The sequence below is a fragment of the Grammomys surdaster genome, unplaced genomic scaffold, assembly GCF_004785775.1.
Source record: "Grammomys surdaster isolate TR1022 unplaced genomic scaffold, NIH_TR_1.0 126219, whole genome shotgun sequence".
NCBI classification, from domain to species: Eukaryota; Metazoa; Chordata; class Mammalia; order Rodentia; family Muridae; genus Grammomys; species Grammomys surdaster.
The window spans coordinates 4,437,930-4,465,796 of record NW_021621022.1 but is presented as its reverse complement, the minus strand read 5'-3'; the positions used below and the strand labels follow the sequence as shown (position 1 = coordinate 4,465,796).

Below are 27,867 nucleotides of genomic sequence, written 5' to 3'. Positions count from 1 at the left end.
GGCTGGCCATCCTCACAGTGGCTTTGAAAGCAACCGGAGAGGCAGCTGAGGGATCCTAGCTGATCCGGAGTCCAGGTGAAACAGACTAGAGGCTGCGTTGATGGGATGCTGGCATGTTACAAGTCTGAGCGCAGAGCAGGGGAGGGGGCCAGCCAGGCAGGATTGTAGTTGGGCTGTTTGGTTGATGAAGGGGGTCAGCGTAGGCATGTGTCATCATCGAGGTAGGCAGGGAAGGGGAGGGCTGTGCGTAGGGGGAGGATATATATGCTGGTGTGGCTGACACAGAGAAACAAGCCTCACATCTGAGAGAACCCTGTGACGGACAGCGTCAGGTAGGCAATGCATGTGGCCAGCCGGCACTATCTGCCCAGAGCCTCTCCGGAGAGCAGGGCAGCCTGGCCAGCTCCTCCACCTCTGTCTTTTGTCCACTGTGGCTGCTTGCTGGCCTCTTGTGAGATTGTGGCTTCATTCATCTTCTTCTCAGGGTTCCGATGGTGGAGAAGGGGGAGGGCTGAGGGCTGGCTAATCTCAGAGAAATGCGAAAGAAAGCTGAACTTGGAAATGAGGAAAAGTTTTGCTTTCCCAGTTGTGGCCGCTACTGGGTGACGGATCCACATGGAAGAGGTGGCTGCAGGAGAGGGGACAGACACTGAGAGGGGGCTTGCCATTCAGAGTAGCCCTAGGAAGCCCCTGGCACACCTTATGGAGGATTTTTTGTTCTGTGGCTTTCTGCCCTTTGTGCAAACTGTTGTCTGGTGTCATTGAATCTGATGTCATTCTGGTTTTCTTACACCTTAATGGAAATTGTCAATAACATAGGGGAAAAACAGATCCGAGGGTTGAGCTTCACCTGAGTCCATGGCTGAATACAGTCGCCAGTCGCCAGCAGGGTGATTTTCATGGTCGTTTCTCAAGGCATGACCTTGGTCCTCTGGATCTGGGTTGTTTCCGGGTATCCTTTCTTCCTTGACATCTTTCTCCCAACTGCTCATCTGTCCCACCTAAAAGGTCTCTGCCTAGACTGCATGGAACTCTCACACATCAGGGAATCTAAACTCTCACTGCTCTCTCTCAGCCTTCTCTTTCTCCTCCTCCTCTTCCTCCTCCTCCTCTTCCTCCTCTCCCTCCTCCTCTCCCTCCTCCTCTTCCTCTCTTTGTGCGTTTCTTTCCCCTCCCTTCTCTATCCATCCCCTCCTCTCCCCCATCTCCCTTTGAACTCAGGGAAGTTTGGGGGTGGGGGGATTTCAAGTAAGGCAGGATGATTCGGAAAGGGGGCTATTTAAAGCATACTGCTTTGGACTTGAATACCCCAAGCCTGGGCTTAAACATCTGTGTTTAGCTTCCTCCAGCAGCTCATAATTGCCCCAATTATAACCAATAACATTGTTCAGCAGACTAACAAAAGCTGAGCTCCACACGGCACTTGCCAGCAAGCCCAAACGAGAGTTTTCATCTCAGAGGGAGAAAAGTAACTGCCCGGCTCCGTATCAAAACCTCCCAAAGAGAATGCTGTGATTTCTCGCTGCCTGTGGGTGGATGCAGCACACACCCCTCCTTTTTCTCATTTGTGAAGCCTAGCAGGGAGATATTCTACAAGCTTCCATCAGTGCCATGATACCTTAACAGAGAGGATTCCTATCCCCCGGGCTTACTGTGTCTTCTGCAAGGGAAACTGCCCCAGACATCACCTGAGTAAAAGAAACAGCTGCACTTTTCCAGGTGACCCCCAGCACCGTCTGTGGAAGGTGCTCTGGCGTAGCTGAGGGTCATCTTCTTCAGGAACGGCTGCCTCTGCCTTATCAGCTGAAGTCTGAGGGCACTTAGGGCTGCAGAGAACTCAGCAGGTTTTGCATTGCCGGTGAAGGGAGTAATTGCAGGATTAGATGTTAGCCAAGCCCGAGAATGGAGCTGTCACCAAGCAATTCCATCTTCAATCAATCAGGTATTTATCAGCTACACCCCACCAGGCAAGGGAGGCACGGGGCTCTATAGATTCAGCAGAGATGCTAATAACAGCACTTTATTTGTGCAATGATTTACGCACTTCGAACCCATTATCTCCAGCAACAACCCTGGAAGGCAAAAAAAAAAAAAAAAAAAAAATCATTATCTCAAGAGTTGCAGGAACAGGACCCAGTGCAGCAAGCGCAGCCCGGAGCAGCTGTCCCAGGTCTGATGCCCGCTCCACTTAAGATCTGTGGGGCTTGTAAACTAGTAGCAGGCACACATCACAGACAGACAGGAAGCAATTCAAAATCATGAGATAATACAGGGCTGGGTGTGATCAGTCCTACACTTGAGGTCCAGAGAGTCAAGGCTGGAGGAATTTAGGGAAGGGTACTTTCCTCCGGTAAATGATGCTGGTGGGAAGAAAGGTAGGATTCAGATGGATCCAGGGTTTGAAGGCAGCTAGGACCAAAGTCCAAAAGAAAGGCAAAGGAACTGATCTTTCTTGAAACAAGGAATGGAGGGCAGCAAGCTAAACTTGGCTATATACTTCTTTCATCTCTCTCTCTCTCTCTCTCTCTCTCTCTCTCTCTCTCTCTCACACACACACACACACACACACACACACACACACACATACACACACACATACACACACACACACACACACACACGGTACACACGGTACACATGGTGACAATGAGAGGTTTGATCCTGTATTGTTTGATCCTGTATTTTGTACTTACAATGATATGCTTCAAAGACCCTTCCTTCCCCCAACTCCTCCACTCACACAGACCATAAGAAAATGTTTACATTTATGTTGTGTTCCTGTAGGAACACATCTCAGAAATGAACATCATACCATCGCCTTTTGGGGGCTTGAGTTCCTGAGAACAAAGGGATCTTTGAAACACTTCTGTTTCTATGCCTTCATCTGCTCCACCATCTCATGGAGATCTTACATTTTAACCAGAAACTGTAGCTGTGATATTTGGGGCACATCATAACCCTCAAAAGGTTACACCCACTTTGATCCTCAACTTCCCATGGTCCTGGGTCTGTCAAAATCCTGGCAGCTACTTAGGCACTGCAGCAGCATAGACCAGCCAGGTGGAGAACGCTGGGCTTGCCTCCCTGCCAAGCAGCCAAGGCTCCACAGCCTGCAGTGTCACAGCCAGCCTCTCTCCTCCTCATGCTGGTCCTGTGATCTTCCCCCATCCTGTAACCCCATTCATTCTCTCATTCATCCAGCTGAGAACGTGCATGGGTTCCTGAGAGGAGCCGAGCAGGGTGTGTGCCGGTAGCACAGAGCTGTCAGTCACCAGCTTTCTCCCAACTCACCATCAAAGTCACAAAATGTGCGTAAGACTCATTTGCATGAGTCTCTTTTCAAAGGGGTTTACCTACCCAGATACCTACTAGGCTACTAGAAACTGAGATGTTAAATAGTTTTTTATTTTAGCACACCACACACACATGCACGCACGCATGCGCATGGACACACACACATTTCCCCTGTAGGCACACGTTGAAGCCAGAGGTCGACACCAGGTGTCCTCCTCTATTGTTCTCCATTGTATTTACTTGAGAAGAATCTCTCACCAAATCTCAGGAGCTCAGGGTTTAACTAGGGTGACTGACAAGAAGGCAGCAGGACCTACTTGTCTCTGTCCCCAGTCTCGGCACTGGGTTTACAGGCACACAATAGCATTCCTGGCTTTTTCTATGGCTTCTGGGGAATCTAAACTCAGGTTTTCATGTTGTGTGACAAGCATTTATATACAGAACCATCTCCCCATCCCCTAAATCTTATCCTTCTTAATTTGTCCATTAGTGGATTTTATAATACATGGAACATGATTTGAAGAGATTAGGAATGCATGCTGAAAACTAATCGCAAGAGTAACTGTGGTTAATGACAACTTATTCTTTATTCCAAGATAGCCAGGGTAGAGGACTTAGAATATTTGCTACACAAAAGGATGATAAATGTTCAAGGCAATGGATGTGTCTACTACTGCCCTCTAACTGTCACACCGTGCACACAGCATGGAAATAACACACTGTCCCTCCTTAACATGTATAATCATGTCAACTAAAACTCTCTTTAAAACTGGTTGTTACCGTTACAAAATTAAAGAAGTTGGAAGATTATATGAACCTAGATTCGTTGTTCTTTTCCTATCTTGGTGTTCTGATTATTTTTAAAAGAATGTAGAGTGATTTTATGAATGCAAATAAAAACTTTTAAGGGGATGGGGATTTAGCTCAGAGCTTGCCTAGCAAGCACAAGGCCCTGGGTTCAGTCCTCAGCTCTGAAAAAAACAAAAACAAAAAACCTTTAAAAGTCCATTCAAACTACCTTGGCAATGATATGGCAGCATTTACCAGAATCAGGAAGGAGAACATTAAAAGTGTTCCCTTCCAATGTGTGACAACCAAAAGAACATGTGCCTGGCTCCCCTCCTGGCCCTTTGTGAAACCCAGTGATCTTCATGACCTTCACCTGGGGCTGCTGAAGCCACTGCCCAGTTGTCTCCTCTCCTTCCCTCCTTCTCTCTTGCTTCTCTTACTGGTAGAGGGCAATACTGGCCATTCATACAGTCAAAGGATACTAACCGTCTCACACAACTGCCTGTCTTTATAGACAGAGAAATCCAGACCCAGGAAAGAAAGTGTTATACTCAGGATCCCACAAGTAACAACAGAACCAGATCTAGAACCCAGGACCTTGTCTCCAGGCACAGGGCTCCTTCCCACTCACAGCTCTACCTAGGCACCCTTGGTCCACATAGACAGCTAGGTGCTTTGTGCCCTGACTTCTGAGCCCTTCCCCTCCTCTCTGGGTAGAAATGGAGAGCAAAAGAGAAATCTTTTCAGAGTGAATATATAGCTGGGCCTTTAATCCCAGCATTTGAGAGGGAGAGCCAGGTGATCTCTAAATTTGAGGCCAGCCTGGTCTACAAAGTGAGTTTCAAGAAAACCAGAGCTACACAGAGGAACAACAACAACAACAACAAAGAGTAATGGAGTAATTGTATCCATCAAAGAAAAGAAAGAAAGCTGTCTCTCTGAGTAAGAGAAAGCCATGCTCCATATGGATGTTTTAGCTGCTGGGCTATGAGAAAGCCCATGATTCTTTGGTGCTTCTATTAGAGAATGAGGGTGGGGCTCCTTCCTCCTAAAAGCACATATAGCCACTTTCTTTACATCAATGACATGTATAGAATACTGTTCTTTACAGGTTATAAATGACCTTTATATTTATCTATAACCCTGTAATCCAGAGGCAACTTAATATATACCTTTCTGGGGTAAATACTAGTTCATAGGAGTTAAGCAGCTTACTAATTAATAAATAGCAGAATCTTGCCTGTGATGGATCAGAGAACCAGGATATGAGGAAAACCCTGTATTCTTCCAATGATTCATAGCTGATTGACTGTGACTATCTCTTTAGTGAATCAGGGAGAGGGACTGAAACAGTCCTCCAAATGAATTCACATGAAGACAGATCAAGAGGTTCCCTCAAAATATATGCGTGAGGGGTTCAATACCAGCTCTGCCACTGTAGTACGTCTCTCCCAGCCTCAGTATTCTCATCTGTAAAGTGGAGTTGTCAGCACTTAGCCCACGAATCTTATAAAGCCATTGGCTCTCAACAGCTTTCAGTCATGGGGATTCCTTCCCAACAATGTATCACAGTTTGCTGTGCATTTCAAAGCCATAAACCTTGTATTGAGTTTATGTCAAGTCAGAACACAGGTTAAAATGCCTGAGTTTAAGTCCTAACTCTACTTTTTATCGTCTGGATCATCTCAGGCTAATTGTTTAACCTTTGGGAACTGATGTTTATCTCAGAAAGGAGGATAAAATTACCCCCCAAGTGATAAAGTTATAGATGAGAATAAATATCATTTTAATTGTTTTTAATTAAATAACAATATTCCTATGTGTCACTGATGGAAAGAGAATCCTCTGCCCTTCTTCACCAAAAGTACCCAAGTCACAGACTTTCCCCTAGCTCAAGAGACAAACCTCAGACTCTCCATTCAGCTCTCATTGCAGATGTCTTCGCCCAATAGAAAAGCAGCTAATACGTTGTCCTCGGAGGCAAGAGTGTACAAAAGTAGATTAAGACTAAATCACGGCGGTGTCTTATCTTTCTAAACAGCAAGATACAATCGAATTTATAAGGTGCCATTACCTAAATAAAAGGTAATTAAACCTTTCTTTATTCAATACAAAATGACCTGATTATAGGATTGCCACACTGAATGGCTAATTGCTCTGAGCTCATTTATGAAATGGAAGCCATTAAAAACTCAAACATCCTCAGGTACACTGTGCTTCCTGATGGCCAATCATATTTCTGGCTAATAAACAGCTGGGGGGAGACGAGTCATCTTCAAATGAGGGGAGATTCGTCATCTTCACCCTGCAATCGAGAAGACTGAGGCTCTGAGAAGTCAAATAAGCTGCCCAGTCACATAGTTACAGTGTGTGGCTTAAGCACAAGTGTGACTCCAGAGTTACTACTCTGTTCTCTTCTCCTGAACACCAGCGTATGTGCACGGCTCCAAACCAGCACACAGATGGAGTTCAGGCTTCTTTTATTTGTTGTTGTTGGGGTGGAGGAGAGATTGTATGTTTGTGATTGTACTGTGCAAGTGTGTATGCACATGTGTGTGAGTGTGTGTGCATTGTGTGTGTGAATTATGTGTATGTGTGTGAGCTTGTGTGTGAGTGTGGGTGCCTGTGATCGTGTGTAGGTGTATGTACACACGTGTGTATGTGTGTATGCATGAGATATGCACAAGTGTGTGAACGTGTATAGGTGTATGTGTAAGTGTGTGTGCATGTGAGTGTGTGTCTGTGTAGGTGTCTGTGTAGGTGTGTGAGTATACGTATGTATAGGTGGGTGTGATTGTGTGTATAAGTGTGTGTAGGTGTGTGTATGTGTATTGTGAGTTTGTATGCGTGTATAGGTGTGTCCACATGAGTGTAGGTGCGTGTACATGATGTTTGAGTGCGTGTATGTCTGTATAGATATTTGTGTGATTGTGTGTGTGTATGTGTGTGTGTTCTCCTGAGTGTGAGTGTGTGTGTTTATTGTGCATGTCTATATATGTGTGTGTATGTATATAGGTATGTGCCAGTGTGTATAGAGATATATATGCACATATATGTATGCATGTGAGTGTGTGTGTATGTGTGCAAATGTGTGTGGGTATGTGTGCTGTGAGTGTATGTGTATATGGACTTTTTGACAGAGTACAGTCTTACTCTGTAGCCAGACTGACCTCAGATTTGTAGTAATCTTCCTTCTTCAGCTTCCCAAGTGCTAGGATTACAGGTATGTATTACTGTGCCAGATATACTGTTAAGACTTCTTAAAATTAAAAACCTCTGGAGTCGGGGATGCAGCTCAGTTGGTGGGGTGCTTGCCTAGCATGCACAAGGACCTGGGTTCAATCCCCAGCACCATATAAACTGGATGTAGTGCCACACGGCGATGATGCCTGCATTTGGGAGGTGGGGTAGAAGGGACAAAAGTTCAAGGTCATCCTCAGAGTGAGCCAACTTAAGATACATGACTCAGTGTCTCAAAAATAAAATAAAGCAATACTTCAAAAACATAAAGCTTCACGCTGGGCAGTGGTGACTCACACCTTTAATCCCAGCACTCAGGAGGCAGAGGCAGGCAGATCTCTATGAGTTTAAGGCTAGCCTAATCTACAGACTGAGTGCCAGAACAGCCAGGGCTACACAGAGAAACCCTGTCTCAGGAAAAAAAAGAAAGAAAGAAAAGAAACAAATTAAAAAAACCTTTAAAAAAATTAAAACTTGTACTAAGCTTTCTATTTTTAATATAATTCTATACAGCACGCAACTGGACTGGGAATCATGAGAGTACAAAAGAATAAGATTTCTAGTTTGTGATGGATTTCCATAGGTTTTTGCACATTTGTTTGTGTTGATTATACTGACAAATTAGTGAACTACGCATGAGATGAAGTCCCAAGGTCATGCCTAGCTTGTGGCTTCTTCGACTTGCAGAAGGGACTGAATACTGTCCGTATGGAAGGATTTTATTTCAGAGATGGAGCTGCTTGTTAAAGTGGAAGGTGGAGGGGTGAGGTGACATCCATCTGCGATCCCAGACGGATGAGACCCAGCCAGGAAGAATGTGAGTTGGAAGCCAGCCAGGGTTGCGGATGCACTGTATGCATATATACTATTCTTACTATGTAATAACAGTATGTAATGCTCACTATGTGAGAATTGCTATGTACTAATCTTACATAGTAAGAATGTCTCAAAAAAGAGGAAGAAGGAGGAGGCACTTGCCTTTGATCCCCACACTCAGAAGGCAGAGGCAGGAGGATCTCTGTAAATTTGAGGCCAGCCTGGTTTATAAAGTAAGTAAGGTCCAAACCAGCCAAAGCTACACAATAAGACCCTGAGGGGATGGAGGGAGGAGAAGAAAAGATGTGAAGGAAAAGTAAAAGAATGATGTGGAAGAATGACAGGAGGAAAAAGAACAGTGGAAGCGAGGCCATTAAGGACAGACAGGAGGAGGGCCTGACTAAACCAAGGTCAATCTGGTAAATTCTCACCAAAAGCCAACCCCAAAGGGCTTGCGCTTTACAGGTAGCCAGCAACAGAGGCTAACTGTCCCAGGACCGCACCCTTAAATTCCAATTCAATTCCCAAATTGAAAATGACAACCATCAGTCAAAACACCAACACTTCCCTCGCATCAAGAGGCTGATGAAGTCCTTGAGTAGCCTCAGCAGCAGCTTCTCTTTGTGTCTGTCACAGCTTATCAACTGGGCAAAGAGCTGCTTTAAACATCCTAGGCCCGGTCTACAGGAAATGGCCCATACCCTTCCTTCTGTGACATATGGCCACTGCCATCGTGTGGCGATGAAGGGAACAGCTGTGCTGTTCTAAGATCCTATGAAAATGTCTCCTAAGTAGAAACACAAACACTGAGCTGCTGTGAGTGAGACACAGAAGAAATTATCTGATAACAAGAAAACCATAAAGGTCTGTTTAAGAGTACCTTGTGTCCTAGAACATTTATTTTCTATAATATCTATTTGAGTTGCATTTTTTCCCTTATAGGAACATTACCTTTGCTGGACTAACAACTCCTACTTAATCCTCACAGACTTAGCATGGGACACAACTCCAGCCATGACCATCTGTGACCAGTCCTCTAGCAGACGTGTATCAGAGTGTCTGCTAAAGATGACATTACCTTACTGGGGTGATATAGTGTCCTCTTCTCCCTGCTCAAACAGGATGATTTGCTAATAGAGCTTTTGCAGGGGGTGAAGGTCCTGAGGCAGCTTGTGTGCCATGAGCATACTGAACCCCAATGAGACTCCAGAACATTCCTCAGCCCTGAATTTACAGAGAAAAATGAAGGAGGCTCCTGAGATCTCCCATTGGCTTTTGTCAGTTTTTTTTATTGAGCAGATCCTAAAGTTTGCATCCTAGTCTGGGTACCTGGCAGACAGAGAGATGATAAAATCAGATCTCTGTCCTCCAGGAAGTCATATGCCAGTGGAAGGAAAGGACACAGAAGTGCACAGTTATAATTGGTTGGTTACTAAGGGCAGAGATGAGGCAGAGAGATTATAGTGGCATCACAAAGTGAGTGCTGTGATTGAGCTTTCGTTTATAAAGCATTTGTTTTATGTTAGGTGCTGTTTTAACTGCTTACAAACATGAACCCACAGATGCTGGTATGATATAGTTCCTAAGACACTTTCCATTTTCACAATGAGGAACTCACTGACTGAGTACAGCTGGCAAGTTACTGAATCAACGGTCTGAAAACCCAGGACTCCTCCCAAGATGATCAGATAAGAAAACTCACACTACATGACTGGACCATTCCAGTTGGCCCATGTGACAGATGGGATCCCTGAGCTCCATTTGTTTCCCATGGTAATACATTGCCTTGGTATGCTCAGCAGTCGTAAGCACTGATCTAGCTCAAGCCAGTCTAGTGATGGCTTTCTGGAGGGAGACATTGCTGACGTGGTGATACAGTATTCTGACAGAGGAAACCGTGTCAAGATATAGAAACATCAGAAGCCTGATGTAGGTGAGAGCTGTGCTCACTGGGTCTGGAAGTGCTACTGAGATGAGAGATGGGGGATGAAGCAGGAGCCAGTGGCCAGACAAGTCCTTGGAACATCCGACAGCCACAGGCATCATAGAATTATTTTAAGAATGAAGTGATATCATCCAACGGCTTGGAGGGAGGCCAGATCATTAGGTAGACTAATTAGGAGACTATTACAGTAATAAGGTAATAAATCTCAACTAGACACTGGCTGTTGGGTTAGAGAAGAAAAAATTTGCATTGGAGAGACACTCATGGACACAGATGTCTGAGAGCTTTATTTATTAGCTCAAGACCCATCCCATCATCTGAAGGATAAAGCACACGTCTCCTAGAAGAGCAGACAAGACCTGCTCCATCTGGACCAGCCCTCTTGAGCAGGTGCTAACCTTGAAGAGGCTACCTGTCTGCTTGCTGCTCTTACAGACTGTAATCCCAGGACTCCTGATTCCCTGTTACCAAACATTCATTTTTATACTCACTTCAAATGGCAACTCACTGAGGGCTGGGAATGTTACTCGGTTGGTAGAATACTTGCCTAGTATGAATGAAGCCCTGGGTTTGATACCCAACAGTATAAACTGGGCTTAGTGGTATACCCTGTAACCCTAGAACTTAAATAGAATGATCAGAAGTTCAAGGTTATTACAACTACATAGGGAGTCTAAGGACAGCCTGGGCTACGTGAGACGCCATGTCAAACAAACAAAAATCTACTGAACACCCTTCAAATCATAACCACCTATATCCAAAACAGTTCTTGGTACACAAGAGCCCAGTGGTCTTCCAACACAGCTCCTCAGCAGCTTCCTGTCGCATGTTCCTTCCTTACTCCATTCACCTCTCAAGTGTAGTCATACAGATAAGTCACCTCGGAATACTGCTAATGACGAAGATCCTGATATGATGGTTGTGGGTGGGGCCCAAAACGATACACTTCTTAGCAGACCCCAGCAGACAGCATTTAAAAGGCAAACCTCTCCAAAGCCCAACAGTGGATGGAGCTTCGGGATTCTTATAGAGGAATAAGAGGAAGGGGACAGGAACTCCACAGGAAGACCAATGGAGTCAACTAACCTGGACCCTTTGGGCTGTCAGAGTCTGAACGACCAACCAAAGAACATACACGGGCTGAACCTAGGCCTGCCCACACATATGTAGCAGATGTGTAGCTTGGTCTTCATGTGGGTCCCAAACAACTGGAGTGAAGGCTATCCCAAAAGTTGTTGCCTATATGTAGGAAGTGTTCTTCTGGCTGGGCTGCCTTGTCTGGCCTCAGTTGGAGAGGAAGCATCTAGCCTTGCAGAAACTTGAAGTGCCAGGATGGGAGGACTCCCAGGGGGAGAAACTTGAAGTGCCAGGGGGTCTCCTCCCACACATAGGAGAAGGAGGGGAGGGATGGGGGAAGGATTTCAGGAGGGGGTAACTGGGAGGGAGCAGTGAGCAGAATGTAAAGTGAATAAGTAAATAAATTTAAATTTTAAAAATGGCAAACCTCAAAGATTTCTCAGAATCATCTGTCGAAAAAGCAATGAAAACAAGTTTTTGTTGTTGTTCTCTCTGCAGAAAGGTTGCGTATAGTAAAATACACAAACTCTAAATCTATAACTTGATGTATAATGGAAAATATATACATCCCTATGGCCCCATTAAATAAGGTCAATATTTCTAGAAAGTTTCCATTCAACCTTCATTTCTGTTGAACCAATGAAAATGGTAGTTTTTTAATTCTCTATGCAGAAAAGTTACATACAGTAAAATTTAGATTCTACATCTATAATTTGATAGATATGGGAAAATATACACACCCCTATGGCCCCAATGAAAAAAAAGTCACTATTTCCAGAAAGTTTCTAGATTTCTGTTGCTTCATTTCTGTTGCTATGAAAAAATGCCCCCCCACACACACACACAATTTAGAGGGCTGGAGAGTTATCTCAGTGGTTAGGGTTGCTTGGTAATCTTTGGTTCTCAGCACCCATGTCAGAGAGCTCACAACTGCCTGTAACTCTAGCTCCAAAAGATCCACTGCCCCCTTCTTGCCTCTGAAGGCACCACACACAGAGAGACACATACAAATAGATTAAAAAAATAAATTTTACTTTAAAAGCAACTTCTTTAAGCTTACAATTCCAAGTTAGTCTACTGTAACAGTAAAGCACAGTGACAAGAACTTGCAGCAGCTAGTCACACGTCTCATTCACAACTAGGGCAGAAGGAAACAAACGCATCCTTGCTTACTTGCTGGCTCTCAGTTGGATTTCTCATCTCTTATGTTGTTCAAGACCTCCTGCCCGGGGAATGGCACTGCCCACAATGGGCTGGCTCTTCCTACATCAATTAACAATCAAGGCAACCCCACAGACATGCCCCCAGACCAACCTGAGCTAGACAATCCCTCACTATGACTCTCTTCCCAAGTGACTTTAGGTGTCAAGTTAACAGTTAAGACCAGTTTCCTATTCCTCTTTCCATTGAAGCATGCAAGATAGTTCAACCCAATATGACACAATTCAAAGGAAGTAGTTTTCTGATTCAAGAGGTTTGATCTAAGAATGTTGTTAGTCAGGGTTCTCCAGAGGAACAAAACTGATAGAATGAATATATATTTATATATGTGTGTGTATATGTACATATACACACACATGTATACACACACGTATACACACACATATATACACATATATACATATATATGTATAAATATTATCTGCTTTTCTATAAATTCCATGCATGGAATGTCAAGGTGAGCATTCTAACCCAGTATTCAGGAAACCAGCTTTCATCTTAACTGTTGGCTGCTATAACAAAATACCCTAGACTGGATAGTTTATAAACAACAGGAATTCATTCCTCATGATTCTAGAAGCCGGGAAATCAAATGCCAAGATACAAGCATCTTTATTGCCAAGTGAGGCCCATTCCCTAATTCACAGACAGTAAATACCTCTAATTATCTCCCCACGGAGTCCACCTTCTACTGTCACCATCCTGGGGGTCAGGACTCTAGGTTTCTACCTGTCCTCATCGCTGTTACCAAACAGCAGACAGAAACAACTCCCAGGAGGAATTGTTTATTCAGTTCATAGCTTCAGAGCAGGTCAATTTTGAGGAGAGCATCAAGGCAAGAGAACTTCCTAGCAGATTAAAAGCAGAAAAAAAGGAGGCATACGGGGTAAGAAACAGGGGTCATGTGACCTACTTCTTCCAAGAAGACCCCACCTTCTGTCATTTACTGCCTCCCAACAATGTTACCATCTTATGCAATAATACCAAGGGATTATTAGCCTATTCACAATGTCAGCACCTTCATGATCCCATTGGTGCTGGAGATGTCATTACAGATGAACCAGAGGAGAAATTTACTAATATTCCTTCCACATGGTGTGTGTGTGTGTGTATGTGTGTGCATGTGTATGTTCATAGCATATGTGTGTATGTGTGTGTATAGTGTGTAAGTGTATATGTGTAGTGTGTGTGTGTGCATGTCTGTGTATAGCGTGTACATATATATGTGTGTGTGTGCATAGCACGGGGATGTATTGTATAGTGTGCCTGGGTGTGTGCTGATTGTGTCTATAGAGCCCCAACGTTGACTTCAGATATATTCTCCAATCATGAACTAGACTATATACAGAGAAGTAGGTCCTCTCCCTTAAACCTAGAGTTCACTAATTCAACCAATTATTTGTTCTATTGATTCCCTATGCCTCCCACGGAACTGGGATCACCATGGGTCCACTCCACGTTTGCAGGTGCCAGGGATTTGAACTCTAGTCTCACTTTGATAGCAAGTGCTTTACCGTCTGAACCATTTCTCCACCTCCCCCTACTTGTTTTTAATCTTTTCAAGCTGTCTGCTGAGATCAATCATCAAAGAATTCAGCATATGCACTCTGAGACGACACAAACATTCAGACTATAACAGTAACTCCGTTCTGATGTGGGTAACAGACAGGGAACACATGGACACTTCCTAGGGGAGAGAAATGAGGGACAAGCATTCCTGACCAGGCCAGAGGGGCTTGAGGGGCTGAGAGGAAGTATTTTAGTCATTCATTCAGCTGTCTCTCCCTCCTGAGAAATGGGATGAGATGAATACCACCACACTGAGCTACTTGTCTGCAGGTCACATCGCCACCTCTAAATGAACACACAGACCCTACACAGCCCTATGTTAAGGTGTGTACTGTGCTTTTTTTATGCCTATAGAAACTAAGGTTTGAAGAAGTTGACCTAAAGGCACACATTGATCAGCTAGGATGCAATGCCTCTGGCCTCCAAGAAAGCTGTTTCCCATCCAACAGCTGTTCCTGGAACAGCAGAGGCCAGTCACATGTCAGGAATCACATATAGCTTATGAATGAGAGCAGACTTGGATGATAGGGACCAGGCCATCAGCACTTTCTACAAACTCTTCCTTCCCAGGTGAAGCTCAGACCTGGGGAATCTCCTCACGGAGGAAGGATGCTTGCCCCTCTGGGTTGTGGTCCCCACAGCTAACTAGCCCTCTCCCTAGACTGTACTAACTGGCGTGTGCCCCCTGTGTGTTTCAGCCTCTCGCTTCCCACTGCTGCACCATGAAAATCCTCTTCTGTGACCTTCTGATGCTCAGCCTGCTCTCCAGTGTGTTCAGCAGCTGTCCCAGGGACTGCCTCACCTGCCAGGAGAAGCTCCACCCAGCTCCAGACAGCTTCAACTTGAAGGTAGGTCCAAAAGTTGAGGGACTGCCCTCTTCTCTGCCATCTCCTCCCTCTGACTCCATAGCAAGCCCTATGTGAGATACTTTAGGTCGCTCCCAGAGGTCCTACAGCTTAAGCAGTGTCATGTGACCAAGAGAAAACAGGTGGAACTGAGCTACATTTTCCTACTAGGACCCCTGTGGTCCTCCCTCTTTATTATCAGATCCCTGTGATCCCTCTCTAGCACCAGACTCCTCTGGTCCTCCCTCTCCCCCACCAGATCCCTGTGATCCTCCTACTGTACCACCAGACTCCTATTGTCCTCCCTCTCTATCTCCCAATAAATATCTGCTCATGATGCCCTCCTTCCGGTGTTAATGCATAACACGCATATTATATATAAAGAAAATGTATCTCCAACACCATGTATTGGTCACTTGTCTCTTTGCTGTGACAAAAAATCCTTGAAACATAAGAGTTTATTTCAGCTCACAGTTTGGGAGCACAGTTTGGGAGCACAGTTTGGGAGCACAGTCTATCCTGAAGGAGAGAGCACAGAGGCAAGGACTTGAGGCAGCTGGTCCCATGGGTCCGGAGTCAGGAAGCAGAGAGAGATGGGTACTGAGGCTCAGCTCACTTAGTCAGTCTTGCACTGCAGCTCTTGGGATGATGCTCCCACACTGAGGGTGGGGCTCTCATCCTCAATAAAACCTTCATCAGCTGTGTCTCCTACAGGATGCTAAACCCCTCAGGTTAACAATGAAGATCAGCTATTATAGTGCAGCAATCCAAAAGAATCTTACTTTTTCTTACTTTCTGTACGTCTCGGGATTAATATCCTCACTTTATTACACATTGTTTTAAGTGATTTCTTTCTACGAATATATAACTTATTCTCCATCTGTTGAGCATGCATATTGTCATCCGTTTCTTATATCGTAGATAATTCTACAATGAACATCCAAAATGCTTTCTTGTATTTTAAATTTCCAAGCTGAAGCACAAAACATTAAATTATTATTCATTAAATGAACGGCTTCCTTGCTCCTCTCAATTCAGCGTAGATAGCTATTCTCTCCTGTGAAATCCAGTGTAATTCAATTATTTTTCCCTTTGAAGTCAGTAAAGCTGCTTTCAGGATGCTGTGTTTCAAACCCCTCCGCCTTTCAAAACAAACAAGTAATTGCTCTTCCTTAAGGCAAATGTGCAGACATGAAATCCTGTGTAGCTGGTGCCCAATACGCCTTGCTATCTCCCAGATTCGGATAGAAATATGGCCTCAGCCCCAACAGATAAGCAGTACACTCTTCCAGACCCAGGCACACCTGCCTTCTGCACAGTCATGCAATCAGGAGGCGCAGGCCACATGACCCCTCAAAGGGATATGTTTCTGACGCTCATCCATCATGTTTTTTTTTCTTTGGAGGCTGTCTGTCTGTCCAATATCTCATCCTTCCAGAAACATCTCTTGCTTCTCTTGCCTGGTTTATGGGACTCTTCCCTCTCTGTCTACTCTTTCCTAGCTTCTATATTGACCTCTAGTTCTCTGCCCAATCCCTAAGCAGATGCCTGCTTCTTCTGGGCGCCCCCCCCCCGTCTCTCTCCTTCTGAGTTGCCACTACGCACCAGGCTTTCCTCTCCAGGCTGCAGGTAACTGTCAAGGCTAGACTCTTGACCTTCTCCTTCTTGGGTTCAAGCCCAGGTCCATCCACTCTTGACAGCACTCAGGGAACCCTGCCTTTCTTTGCTCTCCTGCCACCTTGCTCCTGCCTCTCCCTTCCCCCATCCACTAAACCCTGCTTATACTTCAAGGCCAAGGTTAAGCTTCAGTTCATAACACTCTGTACTCTCACAAAGACAAAGGGAAGATTCACGTGGAGTTTTGATCTGAAAACACAAAGGAGAAGCATAGGTAGTGCTCAAACAGTACAGAGGCTTCTAAGGAGACCCAAACCAAGACAGAAAATTCAGGAGAGTGAGGCCAAGGTCAGGACCAGCCAGAAAGAGCTGGAGAGATAGCACAGTCAGGATAATGGTCTTCATGAGACACTGTGGTGCTTGGCGAAACAGAGCAGCAGCCAAGGGTTCCTGGACCTCTAGGGCCTGGCTTGAGCATGAGAATGAGCCCCCTTGGGATAGATTGCATGTCCCCAACCTGCCTGGACCCCAGGCCATTGCCATAGACCACATGCAGATAGGAACCACCAGGATTGCTCTCTCCCCAGTGACGTTATTTTCAATATATACAGACTTGACCACCTATTCCCACATCCCAGTTTCTTTAATCAATCTGACCTTGAGGTTGATGAGAAAATGAAGTAAGATTCTTCCTGGGTGATGATCATGGCCTGTACTTACTCTGGTTTTTCGTTTCCCATGGCCAGTTGGCTGGTTCCTTCTCTGCCTCTATCTCTCTGTCTCCCCCCAACTCTGGTTAAGGTATGAGATAGGAATGAGATAGATACCTTTGCTGATAGGTATCAGTACCTATCTAGGTATCCCAGCATGGAGTCCAGTGTGCCCATAACAGGGTTCAGGCAGCCGGTCTTGTAGAAATGATATGATTCTTAGAACATTAGGCTCCTCCTGGGCACATCCTGGGCAGCCATGATGAAGTCTTGCATTTGGGTCTTGCTGGGGTGACAAAGAACTAGAAGTGTACTTCTATCTCTTCCTTAGCATCTCAAATCTTTGGGGTCCAGACAACACTCACTTTACTTCCTAGAAACAAGCCGGAAAATGGATTGGTAAAAGCCTCACAGTTGGAGATAAATGCTTTGCAGTGCCTGCTGTCCCCTGAGGACTCTGTTACCTGCTTGCTTTTTTGTTTCTAGTTCATGTTCCCTTTTAACCCATTTTAAAGTAGAATGAAATGCCGAGAGCATAAGCAATTATGTCTCGTCTTGTGTCTGCACATCTTGCCTGTGTCTGCTTTGATGGGGAGATGAGGAGGGACTCACGTTTTAGCCAGGGTCACCTCCTAGTCTCTCTACCACATTACGTAATCCTGACTCGTTCCTGAGATCCTCAGGGCACTTGGCTCTGGCATGGTTGGCTTTTTGTTAGGCTGTAATTTTGGTCAGCAGTGTGACTCACTCCAAACTCATTGCCCTCTGGTTCCTCACCCAGTTGTCAGCGGGGCTCGTTCCATCTGTTCAAGTAGAGGAAACTAGAGTCACAGAGTTATTTTAGCGTCCAAGACTAAAACAACACACTCTCAAAAAACAGTTTAGGGAGATGCACTTCAAAGTCCTAAAACTATTGCAACAGAAGCTCCCCCAGGTGCCGCGGCGTCTCTACTTTCGGTTAGTGAAAACTCTTAGCAGATGATTTGGAGCAGAAGCTCTTCTAATGGATTGTTCCCATGCTAGTCATCTGCTGCCCCTTAGTGTCCACCTTTGAACACACACACACACATACATATGTACATACATACATACATACATACATACATACATACATACATATGCACATGAATGCAGTTGCCCATGGAGGCCGAAAGAGGATATCAGATCCCCTGGAGTTGGAGTTGGAGTTACAGGTGGCTGTGAGCTACCCATAAGTGCTAGAAACTGAATCTGGGTCCTCTACAAGAGCAGTATGTGCTCTTAACCACTGAACCATCTCTCCAAGCCTCTGAATTTATTTTTATTAATTTTGCAGTAGTTAAGATTGAACCTAGGGCTCTGTGAATGACCAGGCAGGTGTGCTATGGCTGAGTTACATCCCTAGCCATGCCTTTGAATATCTTGGAAAGACTTCCTAGAGCAAATAGCTCCTACGCATCACTTAGGAACCAAAACACCACAGAGACTGTCTTCTTTCCCTCAGAGGAGTCAACTGTCTATATGACAGGAAGTGCAAGGCTAGAACCGAGGCCTAGCTTCTGTGGCTGAGTTAACTAACCCTCAGTCTGTTCCCTAATCTCTGATTCAGACACCCAAATGGCCCTTTGATCAGTCTTTTTAGAAGCTCAGCTTCACAAATCAATTTGGCACGAGTCAGATTCCAGATGCCCATGCAAACTCTGGCTTAATATAGCAACGTCACCATCATGGCTAAGAAAACGTGTCCAACTCACTTAATAAGCCACTGGCCCATCCTGGTGAAAGAGCTGATGAGGACCCCAGACCGTAATAAGCATCAGGCTTATATACCCATCTGGCACTAAAAATGCTGCTGTACATTTAAATACCCCACACTTGCCTCAAAGCTTCTCCTAAACCAACGGTGTGTGATGATTTGGTCAGTATCGGATTTATCTGGCAGTGAGTTGAATCTCAGTAAAGACTGTGGCATCTGGTTTGATCACAAAATTTTATTTTCTCTCATTGACACAAAATCTAATTACCATCTGGAATTAGAAGCCCAGTAGTATTTGGTTTTAGTGGCCACCAGACTTGTCTCTTCCACCAGTAAACCAATGGAGCAGAAAATTCAGCAAGCATCAAGGGTTCCTTCTCTGTGAAGTTGAACCAAGCCTTCCCAAAGGCTGAGCTGCTCCCAGCCCCCACCTCTGCAGGCTTATCAGTGCTGCGCACACCTCCCTGTGTTCTCGCTGACTCTGAAGAACACTATTTCAGCCAATCTGCCACCATGGACACGAGGAACTGGACAACTGTTTGTTGCTGGCATCTGTTCTGTGCATCAAAAAAATTTTTTACTAACATCTTCAGCCTATACATAGCATTAGAAGACAAATGTGGACTCAATTGGTTAAGGGATCACCTTGCAAGGATGAGAAGCTGAGTTCATTCTCCAGAATCTGGGTTGGAACGATGCCCATATACTTTATGGAAATTAGTTTCATGCTAAATTATTTATCAGAAAGAAAATTATGATGTTTTGTTTAACATTCTAAATAAGTGGTTTTGGTATAATAGTTGCAATATACTTTTGTAATTAAACTTACTTTGGAATGAAATAAAAAAAAAAAAAGCAGGTGGCATGTGCTTGAACTCCCAGCATGCACTGGGAATGTAGAGACAGGACAGTCCCTGGGACCCAATGACCAGCCAGTCTAACCTAATTTTAGTAAAGTCCAAGCCAAAGAGAGACATTTCCTAAAAAGAAATAGACAAGATTCCTGAGGATGATACCCAAAGTTGTCCTCTGACCTTCACACACACATTTTTAAAGACATATGTTATGACAACCAAGACTAGCAAATCTAGAACTTAAGAGAATTTAATTGACTGCTTAACTTACTAATCACTATATAGAGGAGACACTTACCAAGGACTCCAAATATGAGTAAAAGATACTTCTAACTTTTTAGATTATGCTTTATAAAGTATTACAAATATCTCTATCATTAAAACCCCCACAGGAGGAATACAAAGTTGGGTAGGAACACAGACGTAAGACAGCAATTATTTCCATGGAAGCAAAAGAAGATAATCTAGAGATAAAGAGATAAAGTCAGGATGCGGTCGGGTCTGCAAGGATGGGAGCAGGAGGGATCATTCCTTCAGAGGGCATGCAGCGATAAAGGGCAGGGAGGTGTGTGAGGTGTAGACTCCCTGTGTGCCTGGGGGGGGGGGGGCTGTGAGAGATGAGGAGTGAAGGTGACTTCCTTAAAATGATGGATCGTAACCTGAAATAACACACAAACCCTTTGTCCCCTAGGTTGCATTTTGCTGGGACATTTTATTATAGCAAATTAAAGTACACCAGTAAGACTATACCACATGAGAATTAATTCTACCTGCTGGCATCAGAGGCCTAAAGGTAGCCAATGGATTTGACCATGCACAAAGTGATCTCGGGGCTGGTGTCCCAGCTCTAGGGTCTCCTGTCATTTTATTCTGCTAGAATGTTCATTTGGCTTCCAGCACAGGATGCCCCCTCTGAGTCGCCTCATGGTTTCAGGATGGCAGCAGAAGGATATGATAGCCCAAAATGTCCACATTCCAAACCAGATGCTGAAGAAAATCAAGAAAGGAGGAAAAGGGTGCTTTTTCCTGCCAAGCCAGCCCCAAGTTCACTGAAGGCCCCTGCTGATCATTTTTGCTCTTGTTGCCTGCCGCCTTTGACTACAGAGAGCTGGGGGAATGCACTATTAACTTCAGGAAGGGACCTGTGTTATGTACTAGAGAAGAGAGATGGCTTTGGGTGGACAGTGGGCAACTTCTGTACCACAAGGAGCTAGGGAACCAGGCAAGAGTTCCACCGTTTGATGAGGAGCTCTTGAAACACCCTTCATTACAATGGCAAGGTCAAGGAGAAAGGAGACTTTCAGCTAGGTAAGGCCAGGAACATGAGAGCAAGAGTCAGGGGTAAAACCAAATGAATATAGTAAGTTGACAGGGGAGACTTCCAGGAAACCCAAACAGAGATAGGAGGGTAGGAGAATGAGGCCAAGGTCAGGATCAGCCTGAGGGTGATAGAAAGATGGCACGGTCCAGGTGCTGCTCTCCACTAGAGGATTTGGTGCTTGGGGAGGAGCCAGCAGCAGAGAGCTCTTGCCTAGCTTGTATCTAAGCAGATACACAAGTCCAGTAGATTGTAAGTTTAGCTCCACATCCCCGACTGTGTGCATCCAGAGCCTCCTGGACGTCACTTAACAATGTACACATGGGAGTGGCGAGTATAAGTGGGATAAAAATTAGTGACAGGGATTGACCTTTACATAGGGGCCTTAGGTTACCTCCCTCTAGCTTGTGTACACATGTATGTAGTGTGTGCACATGTCTGTCTCCCTCTATCACTCTCCACCTTGCTTTTGTAGACAGCCTCTCTCAGTGCATCCAGCGCTTGCCAACTGCTTAGATTGGCTGACTATGGAGCTCCTGGGAGCCGCCCAGCTCCACCCTCTCCCCTTCCCCAGTAGGGTCAGAGACAAGTACCATCATGCCTAGCTTTTTAGTGGGTGCTGGAAATTTGAACCCAGGGGCTCATGCTTGCACAGCAGGCACGTTACCAACCAAGCCATTATCTCCTCAGCTGAAGAATGGCCTTAAAATGCATATGAAGATACAATCCCATGCTTCCTCTGTTTCTGTAACCAGTCTGTCCTTCCCTAGTCTAGTGGATAATAGTGCGATATTGGAATATCGCAATTCTGTGTTAACTTGCTGGATCAACTGAAGATAGATTAACCACAGCTCTTAACCCTAGTTTCTTTGTTAGCAAAATAATGGAGCAGAGTCATAGAGTCCTCTATTTCCAACTCTAAAACTCTACAAACTTGGGAGGGGGTACTATATGTAAAACTATATGTAAAGCTGCTGTCCATGGGTTGGAGAAATGGCTCATTCATTTTGCTGCATAGTTTTGTGTCAACTCAACACAAGTTAGAGTCATCAGAGAGGAAAAAGCCTCTCTGTTGAGGAAATGCCTCCATGAGATCCAGCTATAAGGCATTTTCTCAATTAGTGATCAAGTGGGGAGGGCCGAGCCCACTGTGGGTGGTGCCATCCCTGGGCTGGTGGTCCTGGGTTCTATAAGAAAGCAAGCTGAGCAAGCCAGGGAAGCAAGCCAGTAAACAGCACCCCTCCACAGCCTCTGCATCAGCTCCTGCCTCCAGGTTCCTGTCCTGACTTCCTTCAATGATGAACTATGATTTGGAAGTATGAGCCCAATAAACCATTCCTCTCCAAGTTGCTTTGCTCATGGTGTTTCATCACAGCAATGGTAACCCTAACTAAGACACCAGTAAAGCGCTTGCTACACAGACCTGAGGATCTGAATTCAATTCCCAGCACCCACCTAAAAGACAAGCGTAGAAGCACATACGTGTGATCCCGGGGCTAGGGAACCAGAAGCAGGAGGATCCCTGAGACTTGCTGACCAGCCAGTATAGCCCAACTGGATCGGGTCAATAAGAGACACTGTCTCAAAAAATTAAGTGGAAGGGCCAGTGAGCTGTCTTAGTGGATAAAGGTGCTTCCATGCAAGCCAGTGACCTGAGTGTGGTTCCTGGAAGCCACATAAAGATGAAGGAGATTCCATATAGTGCCCTCTGACCTCCACACTCACACAAAATAACAATGATAATAATTATTATAATTATTATTTTTAAAAGAAAATTATATTAACAATTAAATAGACAGTGATGGAGGAAGATAACTAATGTGGACCTCTGGCCTACACACACAATGCACATACATACATGTGCTCACACACATAAACTGCTGTACAGTACTTGAGAAATAGCACTTCAGAACTTTGGACAGATACAGATGATTCTGTGACTTAGCTCATGCCTGGCATTGACCCTTTTCTCTTCCTCCTGCCTGTGTCTTTACAGATGTGCATCCTCCAGTGTGAAGAGAAGGTCTTTCCTCGCCCTCTCTGGACTGTATGCACCAAAGTCATGGCCAGTGGCTCTGGGCAGCTCAGCCCTGCTGACCCAGAGCTCGTGTCAGCTGCTCTTTACCAGCCGAAAGCCTCAGAGATGCAGCACCTGAAGAGAATACCGCGTGTCAGGAGCTTGGTGCAAGATGCAGAGAGAGATGCAGAGCCCAAGGCAGATGCAGAGCCTGGCGCAGATAAAGCTGACGAGGTGGAGCAGAAGCAGCTGCAGAAAAGGTTTGGGGGCTTCACCGGGGCCCGGAAGTCGGCCCGGAAGTTGGCCAACCAGAAGCGGTTCAGTGAGTTTATGAGGCAGTACCTGGTCCTGAGCATGCAGTCAAGCCAACGCCGGCGCACTCTGCACCAGAATGGTAATGTGTAGCCAGAAGGAGCCCCTCCCAGCTGCACCGGCCACTGCAACCCATGAGTGAGTTGGGCACCAACTAGCAGGGGGCAAGAAGTGACTTCATTTACCCAGCTGTTTCAGACTTCTTCCCAGGCCTAGAAACACATTAACCAGCCCCCAATCACACACACACACACACACACACACACACACACACATTCACCACCCAATCCCTCTCCCCCCACACATCTCAAGGATTCCAGTCCTTGAGAGATTTGGTTGGTGAAGAAATTAAAATCTCTGCCTCTTACCCACTTCTCCAGGAAGCAAAGTTTTTCCCACCACTCTCCTTGAAGCTGACCACTCCCATTCAGAGACTGGTTACCATGGGGATAATAGTAGTATGTTAAGATAACTAATTCCTCTATAGCACTCCAGGAGCTTAGTTACTATGGGGACAGTTAAGTGGACCAATTCTAACAGCCAGTTACCATAGCAACCATTCAGCTCACCTTTCCTCAGAGACTTTATCTGCAAAAACGCCAATAGCCAGCCCTCCTCTTAGCCATTTGCAAAAAGGCCGATTACTTCTCTACTTCAAAGACAGCTTATCCACCTCACCCTACATCACAAGGTGGCTGGACTCCATGGAAACCATTAATAGTTCCCATTTCCCCTTGCCAAAGACTTTTTGTTGAGACCCAGAGTTATGCTTTTTGCTCTTATTTCTTCCTCTAAAAATTTGGTTACCCTGGCACTTGGCCAAGGAAAGACCAGATCTTTATCATTAGTGGCTTCCTTGCTGAACCAGGATTCCAGAATTTTGCCTAGTGGATCTAGTGAGTTATAAAATATGTACCAAGGAAGAATGGGTCCTTTTTTTTTTCTACAGGCTTTTGTCTCTTCCCAGGATGCCATTTGTGATTTTTTTTTCCTTTGCTTCGCTCCTACCCTCCAGTGTACACACACACACACACACACACACACACACACACACACACACTCATATAAAGCCTATCAGAGACTGCAGAGCAGAGACCCAATTACAGCTGGCTGATTCTAAACCCAACTCTCACCAGTACATAACTATGGACTGGCATTAGAAATTAACAATTCCTAATTAGAAAAAGCCCAACTGTCAGGTCTGTGTCCCTTCGTCCACATATGCTGACGTAAATATCTCCAGAGACAGCTCAGGAACACGGCCTCATACAGAAGCACAAGTTAGTTTGACAATATGATATTATCCCAACAGAAGCTATTCCCTACCTCTGAGGCAGAGAAAAAAAATGCATGCAGCCCCTCTTTTTGCTTCTTGCACATCCAAGGTAGCCATGTCGTTCATAATCCTCTTTCGAGGTAGAGCCATCTATATGCTAATCTTTGGTGCCCACACTCTGGCATAGAGCCAGCCTGCTTGACCCAAGCTGCTAGGCCACTTGTCGGCAGCAAGCTTATCTCCAAAGATGGACACACGTCTTAGGTTGTGGGGAGAAGGCTGCTGCATTTGTCTTAACAGAATGATTCATCTCCAAAGATCCCGAGTGAACTTGCACACTCTGAAGTCACAACTTCTGTTCTCAACAAGCAGTCTATCTCTTTCAAAGCCAGACCTGTTATCTAGTAGTAAATCTTCCAGACATGGCACAAATTCTTCGAAATCATCACGGCATTCTTCAAAGGGGCTCTTAAGGGACACCAAAGCCCATATCTAATTCTAAACCACAACAATATTCTTTACAGCTTAAGATCAGTCCCACTAGCAAGAATCAATTTATTTGGGGGGTGAAAAACCAAGCAAACTATTTGAGCCAGACAATTGGTTTTTCTGATTTTCTATTATACTTCCAGCTGAGAGGTGCTGCAACAGGGCTAATAAGTGCCTTCTCTCTGCTGCTTTGCTCAACATGCCAAGTTCTTGATGGATACATTAGCCAGCTCATTTGGGTATTATTAATGGCTATCCTGTCACCATATAACAGCACTCAGTGCTCTCTCTCTCTCTCTCTCTCTCTCTCTCTCTCTCTCTCTCTCTCTCTCTCCCTCTCCTCCACATGCATGGTGCTGAGTTCCAGAGTGGATGTTTGCTAATGAGCCTGGCATAGCCAGAGGAGACCTTGTGTTTATCTGCATACACACAGCTCACACAGCTCAACCTGTCATGTGTGTGATAGAAATCCTTCCCCTCCAGCCAGCTCCCATTGCCAAAGTTGTGCTTGGCATCTAAGATGCCATTGCCAATCAATGCTCAGAAGATTGGAATGGGGGAGGGGGACACCCAACACTGGAGTGGAACGGAAAACCTATTCCAAGTACAATGATGCCCTAGGAAGATGGGGCACCATAGTGCAGAGCCTGCTCTGGACACAAAGTGAGGAGAGCACAGCATGTCTTCCGGACAGCCTCTCTCTGATCTATACTTCCAATAATCTCTCCTGCATCTGGCCTTGACCTTCTAGACATCAGCAACACACTCATGATCCCACAGTCATGACATCTAGCTTAGCCTGGGTCACATAAGAGAACCATAAGGACCCTGTTTAACCTAGATGCTGTGCTGAAAACCAGGGGAGAGATGACTCTTACTGTTAAGAGGCATGTCGCTGTGCCTTTTATGTCACAGCCCATCACCCTCCCTTTTATCCAATGCATCACCCCTGTCAGTAGTAGGCAAAAGTGGTAGGTAGGTGGAGGGCATCAAGTAAGGACCCCTTCTGGTCACTTGGGAACTTGTCACAATGGCCTACTTTGGGTTGCTTTAGTCCCGTGGACAAACAGGGTGGATGGCTCAGAAGACCTATCGAGTTTGACATTTTAATCCTTTCTGTCTCCCCAGGCATCCAGGTGATCCCCCGTACAGCATGTGTCCACACCAAGACCTGCAGGCCGGGAGTCAGGACTCCTTCTTCCCCAAGGCATTGAGCACCCACAGTACCTCCCTGCCCAGTTGTTGCCCCCTCCCCATGGCATGTTTCACCACAATCCTGTTGCTACATCAGAGTGTATTTTTGTAATTCCTCCAGCTAACATTTTAATGGCCCCATCTTCTCCCTCATCCTCTGCCCTCTTGTAGGGCCAGGCTAGAGGAACATGAAATCAGACCTGGGGTTTTGCCTCTTCACTGCCATAACTTGTTTGTAAAAGAGCTGTTCTTTTTGACCGATCGTTTGAAACAACTTTCTCCATTAAACTTCTACTGAGCAAATGGTTAATAAACTTGTTGTCTTTTCTTTAGTTTTATTATGTATATAAGTACACTGTAGCTGTCTTCAGACACACCAGAAGAGGGCATTGGATCCCAATACAGATGATTGTGAGCCACCATGTGGTTGCAGGAAATTGAAATCAGGACCTTTAGAAGAGCAGTCAGTGTCCTTAACTGCTGAGCAATCTCTCCAGTTGCATTTTTTTCTTTAAAGCAGTGCAATAAAGAGGCATGGACTCTGCAAACATACACTTCGAGAGCCACCTCTCTCAGAGCTGGAAACTCAGGCAGCTATGCCTAAGGTAAAGCTGGCCCAAGGAGCTGCTGGGACATGAACACACGGAAGGCAACAGGCACTGTGAAGCCAGATGAAAATGGCGTATGAAGGTATGAGCAAGGGGAAACTGAGTCTCAACCTTTGAGCACATCCAGGTGCTGTTAGATTCCCACTCGAAGCTCCAGCCCCAGCAGAAACTTACATTTTTAACAGTTTCCAGATGATGCAGAGAGCCTGCTGGTTTGGGGCTGGTGGGTTGGGACAGAGGAAGAATGGCAAGCTTGCCTACCTACTTTTTTCTCCATGTAACACTAAGCTCGGTTAGGTGTGTACAAATCCAGCCAGGAAACATATGGAGAATCCAATTGGAGTAGCTGACTAGTTCAATATCTACAAGGCTGTCACAGTCCATTTGCTGCTGCTGAGACAGCAGGATACAACTGCCTTTCTATATCCTAGAGGAGATGGTTCCAGAACTCCTGTGGGCAGCAAAATCATCCACTGCACAGAAAAAAAAATTATATATTACCTATATACAAGCTTCTGTGTATTGAAATTACTTCTATCTATACCACCTAATACAACATAAACACCATGTACACGGTTGTTTTATTATGTTGCTTAGGGAATAATGACAAAGGTCTGTATTTGTCTCGGACAGACACGATTCGTTTTTTAAGAGCCTCAGTCTACAGTTGGTTGCATCTGCTGATGTGAAACAATTGTACTATACATTGGGTAAATTCAGAGCAATGGTTAATTTATTCTGCTTCACTTCCTAAGGTTAAAAAGGGCAAGGGCAAGGGGCCTTCACTGTCCAGTGATTTTGGGGAGCCTTAGAGTTCAGCCTCAGAGATGGCTGCTATCCCCCAAAGCAGCTCCCTAGGCCTCCTGGTTCTTTCTCTTTCAGCAGCTCCTGCCTTTCCTGAACAGGATCCCAGGTCCCCTTCAGGCACTCCATCCGGCCCT

The 27,867-nt window shown here is 45.2% G+C and overlaps 1 protein-coding gene across 2 annotated transcripts; it reads left to right on the top strand.

Moving 5' to 3' along the window:
• On the top strand, positions 1–27,442 carry Pnoc (prepronociceptin). 2 transcript variants are annotated; one of them, XM_028758877.1, is made up of 4 exons: positions 1–332; positions 14,650–14,799; positions 23,027–23,441; positions 26,253–27,442. In XM_028758877.1, exons 2-4 carry the CDS (start codon positions 14,674–14,676, stop codon positions 26,336–26,338), a joined length of 627 nt encoding a protein of 208 aa, XP_028614710.1. In that variant the 5' UTR covers positions 1–332; positions 14,650–14,673; the 3' UTR covers positions 26,339–27,442. The 2 variants fall into 2 exon arrangements, with proteins under 2 accessions (XP_028614710.1, XP_028614711.1); XM_028758878.1 differs by having other exon boundaries at positions 23,027–23,497.
• The last annotated feature ends 425 nt before the right edge of the window (positions 27,443–27,867 follow it).

What these genes read in the sequence shown, in the direction of transcription:
- Pnoc (XM_028758877.1), top strand. Translation starts at nt 14,674, where the DNA reads ATGAAAATCCTCTTCTGTGACCTTCTGATGCTCAGCCTGCTCTCCAGT. An exon ending in CAGACAGCTTCAACTTGAAG is followed by an intron (nt 14,800 to 23,026) that starts GTAGGTCCAAAA and finishes GTGTCTTTACAG; the next exon opens with ATGTGCATCCTCCAGTGTGA. An exon ending in GCGCACTCTGCACCAGAATG is followed by an intron (nt 23,442 to 26,252) that starts GTAATGTGTAGC and finishes CTGTCTCCCCAG; the next exon opens with GCATCCAGGTGATCCCCCGT.